General features: G+C 44.8%; 1 protein-coding gene across 1 annotated transcript; it reads right to left on the bottom strand.

The window, feature by feature from the left end:
- Positions 1-139: 139 nt before the first annotated feature.
- On the bottom strand, positions 140-13670 carry LOC139401227 (para-nitrobenzyl esterase-like; the record flags this gene model as incomplete). The annotated part of the gene is given in 8 exon segments (XM_071145612.1): positions 140-1322; positions 2141-2368; positions 2708-2875; positions 3314-3372; positions 3501-3700; positions 3797-3993; positions 4285-4392; positions 13250-13670. Coding segments are annotated over 8 exon segments (1524 nt in total), but the record flags the coding sequence as incomplete, so codon positions are not given.
- Positions 13671-13912: the final 242 nt, after the last annotated feature.

The raw sequence follows: 13912 nt of genomic DNA on the forward strand, positions 1-13912 counted from the left end.
CATTCAACCCATATCTCTTGTATTGTCCCTGCCTGCAAACAAAGTTTGACCTTGGGATAATAAAGATGGGTTTGGACTTGATTCTAGGCTATGAAACATACTGTATATTTGAAATATATATTTTGAAAAAAGACTGAAATCTTTAATTCTTTGTGTGTTTTATTATTTGTATTAGTGCATGTGAATGACCTGTAATTTTAGGTCATGGCATTTTAAAGCAGATTACCTGAGTAAAAAAAACAAAGAACATTTTAATGTTGAAATAAGTTGCCTATCATAGCGCACATAGTGGAACAAAAGCAGAAATGATCAATAAAACAGCAACAGATATAACTCCCTATCTGTTTGACAGGAGAAAAGACAGAACACGAGAGCTTTTGATTGGAGGCAACTCTAAACACTAATTACACAAGTAAACACTTCCATGTGCTCTCTCTGTCATCCACAGGCTTTCATCCCTCTCTTCACACACAAGGAACAAGCGCACCATCCCTTGTTCCCAATCAAGTCGGTGGCTGTCGGAGATGCTGAAGAAAAGGCAAGAGTGTTTTACGTTGAATTGATGAGGCTTGAGTCGGAAGAAAACAAGTGTGTTTTCAAGTCGAACGAAGATGATTCGCTGGTGACACAGTCTATGCGTGCAGAAAAAGCTTCCTAGCCGTTTCTGTCTGGTTGAATATCCACCACACAGAGACACATAGTGGAAAGAGAAGAATAGAGAAACACATAACATAGGCTACAGCATAAAAGCCCTTCATAATAAATGCTTCCTCATTGCATACATGTACGACGTATACACAACAGATTTCCATAAAAAGTCAAGAGTAGGCATCTTCATTTAAAATCTTAGTGCAAGTAACAGTAGCTAAAAGTATCAATAATGATAATACACATCACAATAACGTCTCCTCTTTCAACATTCTCACAGCCATCTCTACCACAAAACAGAGCAGAAATATAAAAATGACCATCCTCTTCTTCCATACCAACACATTCTTCCCTTTTCTCTAAATCTGATACTTTATCCTTGAACAAACCTGAAGGCAAAATACTGTACACACCAAAACTCCCACAATAAATCTAAATTTCACCACAGTCACAGAACACATTCAGTACTAACATCCTAGGTGACCCAGGTGTAGGATTCCGTCCTGTGCTGTAGGAGTTATGGGTGAGGGGTCAGTTGACCCAGGCGTAGGGGTAGAAGCCATTCTTCTCCCACAGTTGGCAGCGCTCAGCAGAGTAATCATGGACCACAGAGAGGGTATGGTTCAGGAGAGCAGTGGCTGCTGGGTACTCTGGCCACTGCTCCGGCATCTTACCTGCAATAGAGGAGGAGAGAGGGATGGAACAAACAGAAGAAGAGATGAGGGATGGAGAGAACAGAAAGAGAGATGAGGGATAGAGAGAACAGAAAGAGAGATGAGGGATAGAGAGAACAGAAAGAGAGGAGAGGGATAGAGAGAACAGAAAGAGAGGAGAGGGATAGAGATATGAGGAAAAGAGATGAGGGATGGAGAGAACAGAAAGAGAGATGAGGGATAGAGAGAACAGAAAGAGAGGAGAGGGATAGAGATATGAGGAAAAGAGATGAGGGATGGAGAGAACAGAAAGAGAGATGAGGGATAGAGAGAACAGAAAGAGAGGAGAGGGATAGAGATATGAGGAAAAGAGATGAGGGATAGAGAGAACAGAAAGAGAGGAGAGGGATAGAGATATGAGGAAAAGAGATGAGGGATAGAGAGAACAGAAAGAGAGATGAGGGATAGAGAGAACAGAAAGAGAGGAGAGGGATAGAGATATGAGGAAAAGAGATGAGGGATAGAGAGAACAGAAAGAGAGGAGAGGGATAGAGATATGAGGAAAAGAGATGAGGGATAGAGAGAACAGAAAGAGAGGAGAGGGATAGAGATATGAGGAAAAGAGATGAGGGATAGAGAGAACAGAAAGAGAGGAGAGGGATAGAGATATGAGGAAAATAGATGAGGGATAGAGAGAACAGAAAGAGAGGAGGAGAGGGATAGAGAGATGAGGAAAGGTTTGTGGTAAATGTCTAATTCCAATGGTCTGAGCTGAATGAACACTGAGTTCAACCAATCTAGGAGAGGTGTTTGTGTTCCAGCCCCTGCCCCTCTCTCACCCTCCTTAGCGAAGTGGACGAGGTGCTCTGTGAGGAGCTTCTGGAAGGCAGTGTCCTGGGCGGAGAGCGGTCCCCCCAACAGCTTCTCTAGACCCCCGAAGAAGGTGAAAGAGTCCAGGCCGTGGAAAGAGAACCGGCTGGGGAACGACCACAGACCCTCCGAGGAGTTGACGGCACGAGATGGAGTGTGTGTCACCACGTACCGATACACAGGACTGTGGAGGGCCGCTGGGAACACACACACACACATAAAACAAACACACAAAACAAACACACGCACACACACAAGCAGTTCAAAACTCTATCCTATCACTACTGTTCACTAACAGATGAGTGATTACATCAGTGAAGGGTGGACAGGAGGCATTTCCAAAGCATTCTAATTGGTGTCTTCTCTGAACAACTACCTGTCTCTCTTTAGTGCCCATTCTAATTGGAGTCTTCTCTGAACAACTACCTGTCTCTCTAAAGAGACCATTCAACAACAACAAAAATTCTGTCCATTATCATAGAGTGAATGCTAACCCTTTGGCTCACGTGAATCTCCTGGCTGTCAGCGTAGCCTACCTGCAGCCCTCTTGGCCAGGTCGTTGTTTGGGCAGGTGACCCTCATGTCCGACACCATCGTGGTGTAGGCCCTCTCTGGGCAGCGGTCAGGAGTGGGGCACAGGGCCGAGCTTGGGTACAGATCCAACGCCTCCTTAGGAAGACCCTCTTTGAAGGGGCTCAGTTTATCTGTGTGGGACACAGATGAGAGGCTTTGGGAAAAGGGCAATATGGTAGCAGGAATAAACTGTAAAGGGCGGCAGGGTTGAAAATATGAGAGAGAGGCGGGTAATGGAGAAAAGAGTTGAGTTTCCCTGGGTTTCAATGGCCACAAGTGATGAGGGAGAAAAGGCCCAGTTTAGCAGGAGCTACTTTCCCACAGCCATAAACTTCCTCAACAGCTCAATAGACTGTGGATGTAATCACTGTTTTATGTTCGGTCTTAGTATTCTGTCTGTCTATCTGTTAATGTCTGGGTTTTTTTTTTTTGTGTTTTTTTTATTATTTCTTACAGGTCTACGATGTTTGATAATGTGGAGATGAATTTCCTCCTTGGAGAAAAATCTAATCTAAATAAGGCATTTTACAGATTGATCGATATTGACCCCGAGGTTACCGTATTCTCACCTGTCACAAACCACCCGTAGTCTCCCCCTGTCCACATGGAGATATTCTCATACGGTGGGCTAAAGTGCACACACACACACACACACACACACACACGCACGCACGCACACACACATACGATTATAAAGTGAATTGTGTATTTCTTCTGCAGATAATACTTTTTTTGAAGACCACACATAATACTTACAAAAAGTCAGTCTCCTGCTCAGTGGTCCCTATGAGGAATGGAACATCGTTGAAGACTCCTCCTTTCTCCCACATCTCAAAGGGAGGAGCTGGGAGGACATGCCTGTCCACCACTGCTACGGGCCCCACAAAGCTGTCCTTAGTGGGCAGGTCCATCAGATCATCTGCCCCCCACGACGGGTACTCCTTCCATGGGATGGCCTAGAGCGGAGTGGAGAGAGATAAAGAGAGACCCACATGAAGCTCGTTTCTCCCTTAAGGCAGATTTTACAGTTTACGTTGTCGTACTGTCTGTACCCGTAGTATCAGTGTGGTGGAGAGCTTCCGGAGGCAGGCCAGGTCATTGCAGCCAGTCTTGTTCAGGAATAGCAGGTTGTCATCCTCTGCCTTCTCCAGTGATGCGTTATACACATAGGAGCCGCTCATATCCACCGCCGCACGAAACAGACCCTTTGCCAGCGGAGACATCATCAGAGTCCACACCGACGTCCCACCTGTGTGTTGTGTGTGTGTGTGTGTGTGGAAGGGTGATGGGAAGAGAGTAGACAATGAGGGTTAGGGTTAAAAATTCTAAAGCAGTTAAGGAAGCTGTGTTCATTCCTTCAGCCAACTATACTGCTACAAGCACATGCTAACATAAAGTAGCATATTTTGTTTTCATCCTTTTCAATGTTCGGTAAAAATGATTGTATTATAACAAAAAGAAAAACTAAATGTTCTTTCATACTTCATTGACAGTACACTCACGTAGCCCATAGAGGCTTATAATAGCTGGTATTTATTACCTGAGCTTTGACCAAATATGGTGACTTTACTGGGGTCTCCTCCAAACACCTTGATGTTCCTCTGGACCCACTGCAGAGCAGCTATCTGGTCCATGAAGCCATAGTTTCCTGGGTGGGGGGGTGGGGGGAAACCAATTAGAGATTAAAATCACGTCGAAATACCGCTTTGATGTGGCCTCGTTTTCCTATGTCCTAGTTCCTATTTTCAGAAGCTCCATCTAGCCTAGTGTACCTAAAGGTTCCTGGTGTCAATACCCTGAACCCTTTCAGATCAGAAGGGAAATAGGAGGTATTCAGATATGGAATCTTTCTGTTCTCGCCGATGACTGTGCGTGAATGTGAGTTGAAAACAATGTCTTTATGTAATTTTATGGGTCGTTCCATATCAAGCTGTATGTGTGTGTGTGTGTGTGTGTGTGTGTGTGTGTGGTGTGTGTGTGTGTGTGTGTGTGTGGTGTGTGTGTGTGTGTGTGTGTGGTGTGTGTGTGTGTGTGTGTGGTGTGGTGTGGTGTGGTGTGTGTGTGGTGTGTGGTGTGTGTGTGTGTGTGTGTGGTGTGGTGTGGTGTGGTGTGTGTGTGGTGTGTGGTGTGTGTGTGTGTGTGTGTGTGTGTGTGTGTGTGTGGTGTGTGTGTGTGTGTGTGTGTGGTGTGTGTGTGTGTGTGTGTGGTGTGGTGTGGTGTGGTGTGTGTGTGTGTGGTGTGTGTGTGTGTGTGTGTGTGTGTGTGTGTGTGTGTAAAGCATAAATGGTGTAGTGACCATGAGAAAGAAAAATATTAACTTTTTATCAAGCAGACAAACACAGTGCATTGGGAAAGTATTCAGACGCCTTCACTTTTTCCCCATTTAATTACATTATAGCCTTATTCTAAAATGGATTAAATCAAAATTTTCCCTCTTCAATCTACAGGCAATACCCTATAATGACAAAGCGAAAACAGGTTTTTAGAATTTTTTGCAAATTTATTATAAATAAAAACAGAAATACCTTACTTTCATAAGTATTCAGACCTTTAGCTATGAGAGTCGAAATTAAGCTCAGGTGCATCCTGTTTCCATTGATAATTTTTATTTATTTATTTTTTATTTCACCTTTATTTAACCAGGTAGGCTAGTTGAGAACAAGTTCTCATTTGCAACTGCGACCTGGCCAAGATGAAGCGTAGCAATTCGACACATACAACAACACAGAGTTACACAAGGAATAAACAAAACATACAGTAGAAAAAAAGAAAACAAAAAGTCTATGTACAGTGAGTGCAAATGAGGTAAGATAAGGAAATAAATAGGCCATGGTGGCGAAGTAATTACAATATAGCAATTAAACACTGGAATGGTAGATCGGCAGAAGAGGAATGTGCAAGTAGAGATACTGGGGTGCAAAGGAGCAAGGTAAATAAATAAATACAGTATGGGGATGAGGTAGATAGATGGTCTGTTTACAGATGGGCTATGTACAGGTGCAGTGATCTGTGAGCTGCTCTGACAGCTGGTGCTTAAAGCTAGTGAGGGAGATGTGAGTCTCCAGCTTCAGAGATTTTTGCAATTCGTTCCAGTCATGGGCAGCAGAGAACTGTAAAGAAAGACGACCAAAGGAGGAATTGGCTTTGGGGGTGACCAGTGAGCTATAACTGCTGGAGCGCGTGCTACGAGTGGGTGCTGCTATGGTGACCAGTGAGCTGAGATAAGGCGGGGCTTTACCTAGCAGAGACTTGTAGATAACCTGTAGCCAGTGGGTTTGGCGACGAGTATGAAGCGAGGGCCAACCAACAAGAGCGTACAGGTCGCAATGGTGGGTAGTGTATGGGGCTTTGGTGACAAAACGGATGGCACTGTGATAGACTGCATCCAGTTTGTTGAGTAGAGTGTTGGAGGCTATTTTATAGATGACATCACCGAAGTCGAGGATCGGAAGGATGGTCAGTTTTACGAGGGTATGTTTGGCAGCATGAGTGCTGCAATATAGGAAGCCGATTCTAGATTTAATTTTGGATTATGTTTGGCGTAAAAGCAACACAGCTGAACACACCATCCCCACTGTCAAACATGGTGGTGGCAGCATCATGGTTTGGGCCTGCTTTTCTTCAGCAGGGACAGGGAAGATGGTTAAAATTGATGGGAAGATGGATGGAGCCAAATACAGGACCATTCTGGAAGAAAACCTGATGGAGTCTGCAAAAGACCTGAGACTGGGACGGAGATTTGTCTTCCAACAAGACAATGATCCAAAACATAAAGCAAAATCTACAATGGAATGGTTCAAAAATAAACATATCCAGGTGTTAGAATGGCCAAGTCAAAGTGCAGACCTGAATCCAATCGAGAATCTGTGGAAAGAACTGAAAACTGCTGTTCACAAATGCTCTCCATCCAACCTCACTGAGCTCGAGCTGTTTTGCAAGGAGGAATGGGAAAAAATGTCAGTCTCTCGATGTGCAAAACTGATAGAGACATACCCCAAGCGACTTACAGCTGTAATCGCAGCAAAAGGTGGCGCTACAAAGTATTAACTTAAGGGGGCTGAATAATTTTGCACGCCCAATTTTTCAGTTTGAAATATCCAATAAATGTCGTTCCACTTCATGATTGTGTCCCGCTTGTTGTTGATTCTTCACAAAAAAATACAGTTTTATATCTTTATGTTTGAAGCCTGAAATGTGGCAAAAGGTCGCGAAGTTCAAGGGGGCCGAATACTTTCGCAAGGCACTGTATATGAATGAGTGATGGCCGAACGGCATAGGCAAGATGCAGTAGATGGTATCGAGTACAGTATATACATATGAGATGAGTAATGTAGGGAATGTAAACAAAGAGGCCTATTTTAAAGTGGCTAGTGATACATGTACAGTGGGGCAAAAAAGTATTTAGTCAGCCACCAATTGTGCAAGTTCTCCCACTTAAAAAGATGAGAGAGGCCTGTAATTTTCATCATAGGTACACTTCAACTATGATAGACAAAATGAGAAAAAATATCCAGAAAATCACATTGTAGGATTTTTAATGAATTTATTTGCAAATTATGGTGGAAAATAAGTATTTGGTCACCTACAAACAAGCAAGATTTCTGGCTCTCACAGACCTGTAACTTCTTCTTTAAGAGGCTCCTCTATCCTCCACTCGTTACCTGTATTAATGGCACCTGTTTGAACTTGTTATCAGTATCAAAGACACATGTCCACAACCTCAAACAGTCACACTCCAAACTCCACTATGGCCAAGACCAAAGAGCTGTCAAAGGACACCAGAAACAAAATTGTAGACCTGCACCAGGCTGGGAAGACTGAATCTGCAATAGGTAAGCAGCTTGGTTTGAAGAAATCAACTGTGGGAGCAATTATTAGGAAATGGAAGACATACAAGACCACTGATAATCTCCCTCGATCTAGGGCTCCACGCAAGATCTCACCCCGTGGGGCCAAAATGATCACAAGAACAGTGAGCAAAAATCCCAGAACCACACGGGGGGACCTAGTGAATGACCAGCAGAGATGTGGGACCAAAGTAACAAAGCCTACCATCAGTGACACACTATGCCGCCAGGGACTCAAATCCTGCAGTGCCAGACGTGTCCCCCTGCTTAAGCCAGTACATGTCCAGGACCGTCTGAAGTTTGCTAGAGAGCATTGGGATGATCCAGAAGAAGATTGGGAGAATGTCATATGGTCAGATGAAACCAAAATATAACTTTTTGGTAAAAACTCAACTCGTCGTGTTTGGAGGACAAAGAATGTTGCATCCAAAGAACACCATACCTACTGTGACGCATGGGGGTGGAAACATCATGCTTTGGGGCTGGTTTTCTTCAAAGGGACCTGGACGACTGATCCGTGTAAAGGAAAGAATGAAGAATGAATGAATGAATGAATGAAGAAAGAATGAATGTATCGTGAGATTTTGAGTGAAAACCTCCTTCCATCAGCATTGAAGATGAAACGTGGCTGGGTCTTTCAGCCTGACAATGATCCCAAACACACCGCCCGGGCAACGAAGGAGTGGCTTCGTAAGAAGCATTTCAAGGTCCTGGAGTGGTCTAGCCAGTCTCCAGATCTCAACCCCATAGAAAACATCACTGCTCTAGAGGAGATCTGCATGGAGGAATGGGCCAAAATACCAGCAACAGTGTGTGAAAATCTTGTGAAGACTTGCTGAAAATGTTTGACCTCTGTCATTGCCAACAGAGGGTATATAACAAAGTATTGAGATAAACTTTTGTTATTGACCAAATACTTATTTTCCACCATAATTTGCAAATAAATTCATTAAAAATCCTACAATGTGATTTTTCTCTCATTTTGTCTGTCATAGTTGAAGTGTACCTATGATGAAAATTACAGGCCTCTCTCATCTTTTTAAGTGGGAGAACTTGTACAATTGGTGGCTGACTAAATACTTTTTTGCCCCACTGTATTACATAAAGATGCAGTAGATGATATAGGGTACAGTATATACATATACATATGAGATGAGTAATGATGGGTATGTAAACATTATATTAAGTAGCATTGTTTAAAGTGGCTAGTGATATATTTTCCATCAATTTCCATCAATTCCCATTATTAAAGTGGCTGGAGTTGAGTCAGTGTGTTGGCAGCAGCCACTCAATGTTAGTGGTGGCTGTTTAACAGTCTGATGGCCTTGAGATAGAAGCTGTTTTTCAGTCTCTTGGTCCCAGCTTTGATGCACCTGTACTGACCTCGCCTTCTGGATGATAGCGGGGTGAACAGGCAGTGGCTCGGGTGGTTGTTGTCCTCAATGATCTTTATGGCCTTCCTGTGACATCGGGTGGTGTAGGTGTCCTGGAGGGCAGGTAGTTTGCCCCCGGTGATGCGTTGTGCAGACATCACTACCCTCTGGAGAGCCTTACGGTTGTGGGCGGAGCAGTTGCCGTACCAGGCAGTGATACAGCCCGACAGGATGTTCTCGATTGTGCATCTGTAGAAGTTTGTGAGTGCTTTTGGTGACAAGCCGAATTTCTTCAGCCTCCTGAGGTTGAAGAGGCGCTGCTGCGCCTTCTTCATAACGCTGTCTGTGTGGGTGGAACAATTCAGTTTGTCCGTGATGTGTACGCCGAGGAACTTAAAATTTACTACCTTCTCCACTACTGTCCCATCGATGTGGATAGGGGGGTGTTCCCTCTGCTGTTTCCTGAAGTCCACAATCATGAAGCATTTGTGAACAGCAGACTGGGATAAGGATTGATTGAATATGTCCGTAAACACACCAGCCAGCTGGTCTGTGCATGCTCTGAGGACGCGGCTGGGGATGCCGTCTGGGCCTGCAGCCTTGCAAGGGTTAACACGTTTAAATGTTTTACTCACGTCGGCTGCAGTGAAGGAGAGTCCGCAGGTTTTGGTTGCGGGCCGTGTCAGTGGCACTGTATTGTCCTCAAAGCGGGCAAAAAAGTTATTTAGTCTGCCTGGGAGCAAGACATCCTGGTCCGTGACGGGGCTGGTTTTCTTTTTGTAATCCGTGATTGACTGTAGACCCTGCCACATAATTTGGCTTTCGAAGACCTTAGAAAGACAGGGTAGGATAGATATAGGTCTGTAGCAGTTTGGGTCTAGAGTGTCACCCCCTTTGAAGAGGGGGATGACCGCGGTAGCTTTCCAATCTTTGGGAATCTCAGACGACACTATCTGGATTTGGGTAAAGGAGAAATGGTGGGGTCTTTGGCGGGTAGGGGGAGCCGGGCAGTTGACCGGGGTAGGTGTAGCCAAGTGGAAAGCATGGCCAGCCGTAGAGAAATGCTTATTGAAATTCTCAATTATAGTGGATTTATCGATGGTGACAGTGTTTCCTAGCCTCAGAGCAGTGGGCAGCTGGGATGATGTGCTCTTATTCTCCATGGATGTTACAGTGTCCCAGAACTTTTTGAGTTAGTACTACAGGATGCAAATTTCTGTTTGAAAAAGCTGCCTTAGCTTTTTTAACTGCCTGTGTATATTTGTTCCTAACTTCCCTGAAAAGTTGCATATCACAGGGGCTATTCGATGCTAATGCAGAACGCAACAGGATGTTTTTGTGCTGGTTAAGGGCAGACAGGTCTGGAGTGAACCAAGGACTATATCTATTCCTAGTTCTACATTTTTTGAGAGGGGCATGCTTATTTAAGATGGTGAGGAAGGCACTTTTAAAGAATAGCCAGGCATCATCTACTGACGGGATGAGGTCAATGTCATTCCAGGATACCCCGGCCAGGTCGATTAGAAAGGCCTGTTTAGGGAGCGTTTGACAGTGATGAGGGGTGGTCGTTTGACCGCAGACTCATTACGGATGCAGGCAATGAGGCAGTGATCGATGAGATCTTGATTGAAAACAGCAGAGGTGTATTTGGAGGGCGAGTTAGTTAGGATGACATCTATGAGGGTGCCCGTGTTTACTGATTTGGGGTTGAACCTGGTAGGTTTATTGATAATTTGTTTGAGATTGAGGGCATCAAGCTTAGTTTGTAGGATGGCCGGAGTGTTAAGCATGTCCCAGTTTAGGTCACCTAGTAGCACAAGCTCAGAAGATAGATGGGGGGCAATCAATTCACATATGGTATCGAGGGCACTGCTGGGGGCAGAGGGAGGTCTATAGCAAGCGGCAACAGTGAGAGACTTGTTTCTGGAAAGGTGCATTTTTAGAAGTAGAAGCTCAAATTGTTTGGGTACAGACTTAGATAGTAATACAGAACTCTGCAGGCTATCTCTGCAGTAGATTGCAACACCGCCCCCTTTGGCAGTTCTATCTTGGCGGAAAACGTTATAGTTAGGAATGGAAATTTCAAGGTTTTTGGTGGGTTTCCTAAGCCAGGATTCAGACATGGCTAAGACATCTGGGTTGGCAGAGTGTGCTAAAGCAGTGAGTAAAACAAACTTAGGGAGTAGGCTTCTAATGTTAACATGCATGAAACCAAGGCTTTTACGTTTACAGAAGTCAACAAATGAGAGCACCTGTGGGGTGGGAGTGGAGCTAGGCACTGCAGGACCTGGATTCACCTCCACATCACCAGAGGAACAGAGGAGAAGTAGGATAAGGGTACAGCAAAGGCTATACGAACTGGCCGTCTAGCACGTTCAGAACAGAGAGTAAAAGGAGCAGGTTTCTGGGCACGATAGCATAAATTCAAGGCATAGTGTACAGAGGTAGGATGTGAGTACATTGGAGGTAAACCTAGGCATTGAATAATGAAGAGAGAGATATAGTCTCTAGAGATGTTTAAACCAGGTGATGTCGTCGCATATGTAGGAGGTGGAACAACATGGTTGGTTAAGGCATATTGAGCAGGGCTAGAGGCTCTACAGTGAAATAAGACAGTAATCACTAACCAGGACAGGACAATATTAGAGAGAGGCATGCATAGCCAAGTGAACATATGGGTCCAGTAAGTGGTTGGCTGGCTGGGGACATAGCGATTCAGACAGTTAGCAGGCCGATGCTAAAAAGCTAACAGTTAGTAGGCCGGGGCTAAACAAGCTAGCAGCTAGTAGACTGGGGCAAGCTAGCAGTTAGCAGGCCGGGTTAGCAAGCAAGCAGTTAGCATGGGCTAGCAGTTACAGACCGGGCAGGTAAGCTACCAGTTAGCAGGCCGGGCCGGAAACTAGGAGTTAGTATCATCCCTGAGATGTTTCTACAACTTGATTGGAGTCCACCTGTGGCAAAAAATGTCTGCAGCATTGATGGTCCCCAAGAACAGTGGCCTCCATCATTCTTAAATGGAAGAAGTTTGGAACCACCAAGGGTCTTCCTAGCGCTGGCCGTCGGCCAAACTGAGCAATCGGGGGAGAAGGGCCATGGTCAGGGAGGTGACCAAGAACCCAATGGTCACTAACAGAGCTCCTCTATGGAGATGGGAGAACTATCCAGAAAGACAACCATCTCTGCAGCACTCCACCAATCAGGCCTTTATGGTAGAGTGGCCAGACAGAAGCCACTCCTCATTAAAAGGAACATGACAGCTCATTTGGATTTTGCCGAAAAGGACTCTCACACCATAAGATGAAACCAAGATTGAACTCTTTGGCCTGAATGCGTAGCGTCATGTCTGGAGGAAACCAGACACCGTTCATCACCTGGTCAATATCATCCCGACAGTGAAGCATTGTGGTGGCAGCATCATGCTGTGTGGATGTTTTTCAGCGTCAGGATCGAGGGAAAGATGAATGGAGAAAAGTACAGAGATCCTCGATGAAAACCTGCTCCAGAGAGCTAAGGACCTCAGACTGGGGTGAAGGTTCACCTTCCAACAGGACAATCAACCTAAGCACACAGCCAATACAATGCAGGGGTGGCTTTGGGTCTGAATGTCTCTGAATGTCCTTGAGTGGTCCAAACAGAGCCTGATTGAACATCTCTGGAGAGACCTGAAAATAGCTGCGCAGCGACGCTCCCCATCCAACATGACAGAGCTTGAGAGGACCTGCAGAGAAGAATGGGAGAAACTCCCCAAATACAGGTGTTCCAAGCTTGTAACGTCATACCCAAGAAGACTCAAGGCTGTAACCGCTTCAAAAAAAGTACTGAGTAAAGGGTCTGAATCCTTATGGAAATGTGATATTTCACAGAAATGTAAAAAAATAAATTATGTTTTTCCTTTGTCATTATGGGGTATTGTGTGTAGATTGATGGAAAATAAAACTATTTAATCCATTTTAGAAGGCTGTAACGTAACAAAATGTAGAAAAAGTCCAGGGGTCTGAATACTTTTCGAATGCACTGTATATCACCTCCAGCTATCCAAATCACATTAAAGCTCATTAAATAGATATACACAATTTTAAACAACGTCACTGAGAGAACAAACATAAACATAATGAATATTTCATCACTCTGTTGGTGTTAGAAATAGCTTGTTAAAAGATTAAAACCTTCCTATTATCATATCTTAAATACAACATGATCTATGTTGTGTGAAACTGCTTGAGACATCAAGACCTCGTTTGGCAATACTGTAAAAACTTTAATGTGCCAACTGCTAGAGACTGACCAGAGGTATTGGTGGGGGAGCCCTCCCTCAGTAGCTCCAGGGCCAGGAACCCAAATGCGTTGAGCCTGTAGTTAAAGCTGACATAGACCATCCCTGTCTGGGCTGCTAGCTCCTCTGTGGGCGAGTAGCCCTCCTCTCCTCCACTAAGCATGTGAAGGTAGCCCCCATGGATCCAGACCATGACGGGTAGGGCAGCGTCGGGGCTCAGGGTGGGGGTCCACACGTTCAGGAAGAGGCAGCTCTCCTGGCCAATCACCTTCCCCGTGTCTGAGAGCGGCTGCACCTGGGGACACTTGCTGCGGAAGCGGGTGGCATCCCCCACTCCGTTCCCACACCAGGGTTTGGCTGGAGGGGCCCAGCGACGTTCCCCAATGGGGGGAGCAGCGTACGGGAGGCCCTTGAACGAGTAGGCCCCATTTCTCTGCAATGATAAAGACAACCAATAGTATTTCATTAACTCATTAACTATGAGTGTTCACTGGAGGTAATTCCGTATAAGCCCACATGGTCAAGGCACATGTCACTGAAACATTCCACTCCTCAATCCTTTACCATCTTCTATTACAGGGTTCCCCAACAGGCGGTGATCTTGTTTATTCAAATTGTATTGTTGGACATAAAAGACTGTAAAAAATATAAGCAAATCAGCTTCAATTTATTGAA

This window comes from Oncorhynchus clarkii, unplaced genomic scaffold (genome assembly GCF_045791955.1).
Source record: "Oncorhynchus clarkii lewisi isolate Uvic-CL-2024 unplaced genomic scaffold, UVic_Ocla_1.0 unplaced_contig_5779_pilon_pilon, whole genome shotgun sequence".
NCBI lineage: Eukaryota > Metazoa > Chordata > Actinopteri > Salmoniformes > Salmonidae > Oncorhynchus > Oncorhynchus clarkii.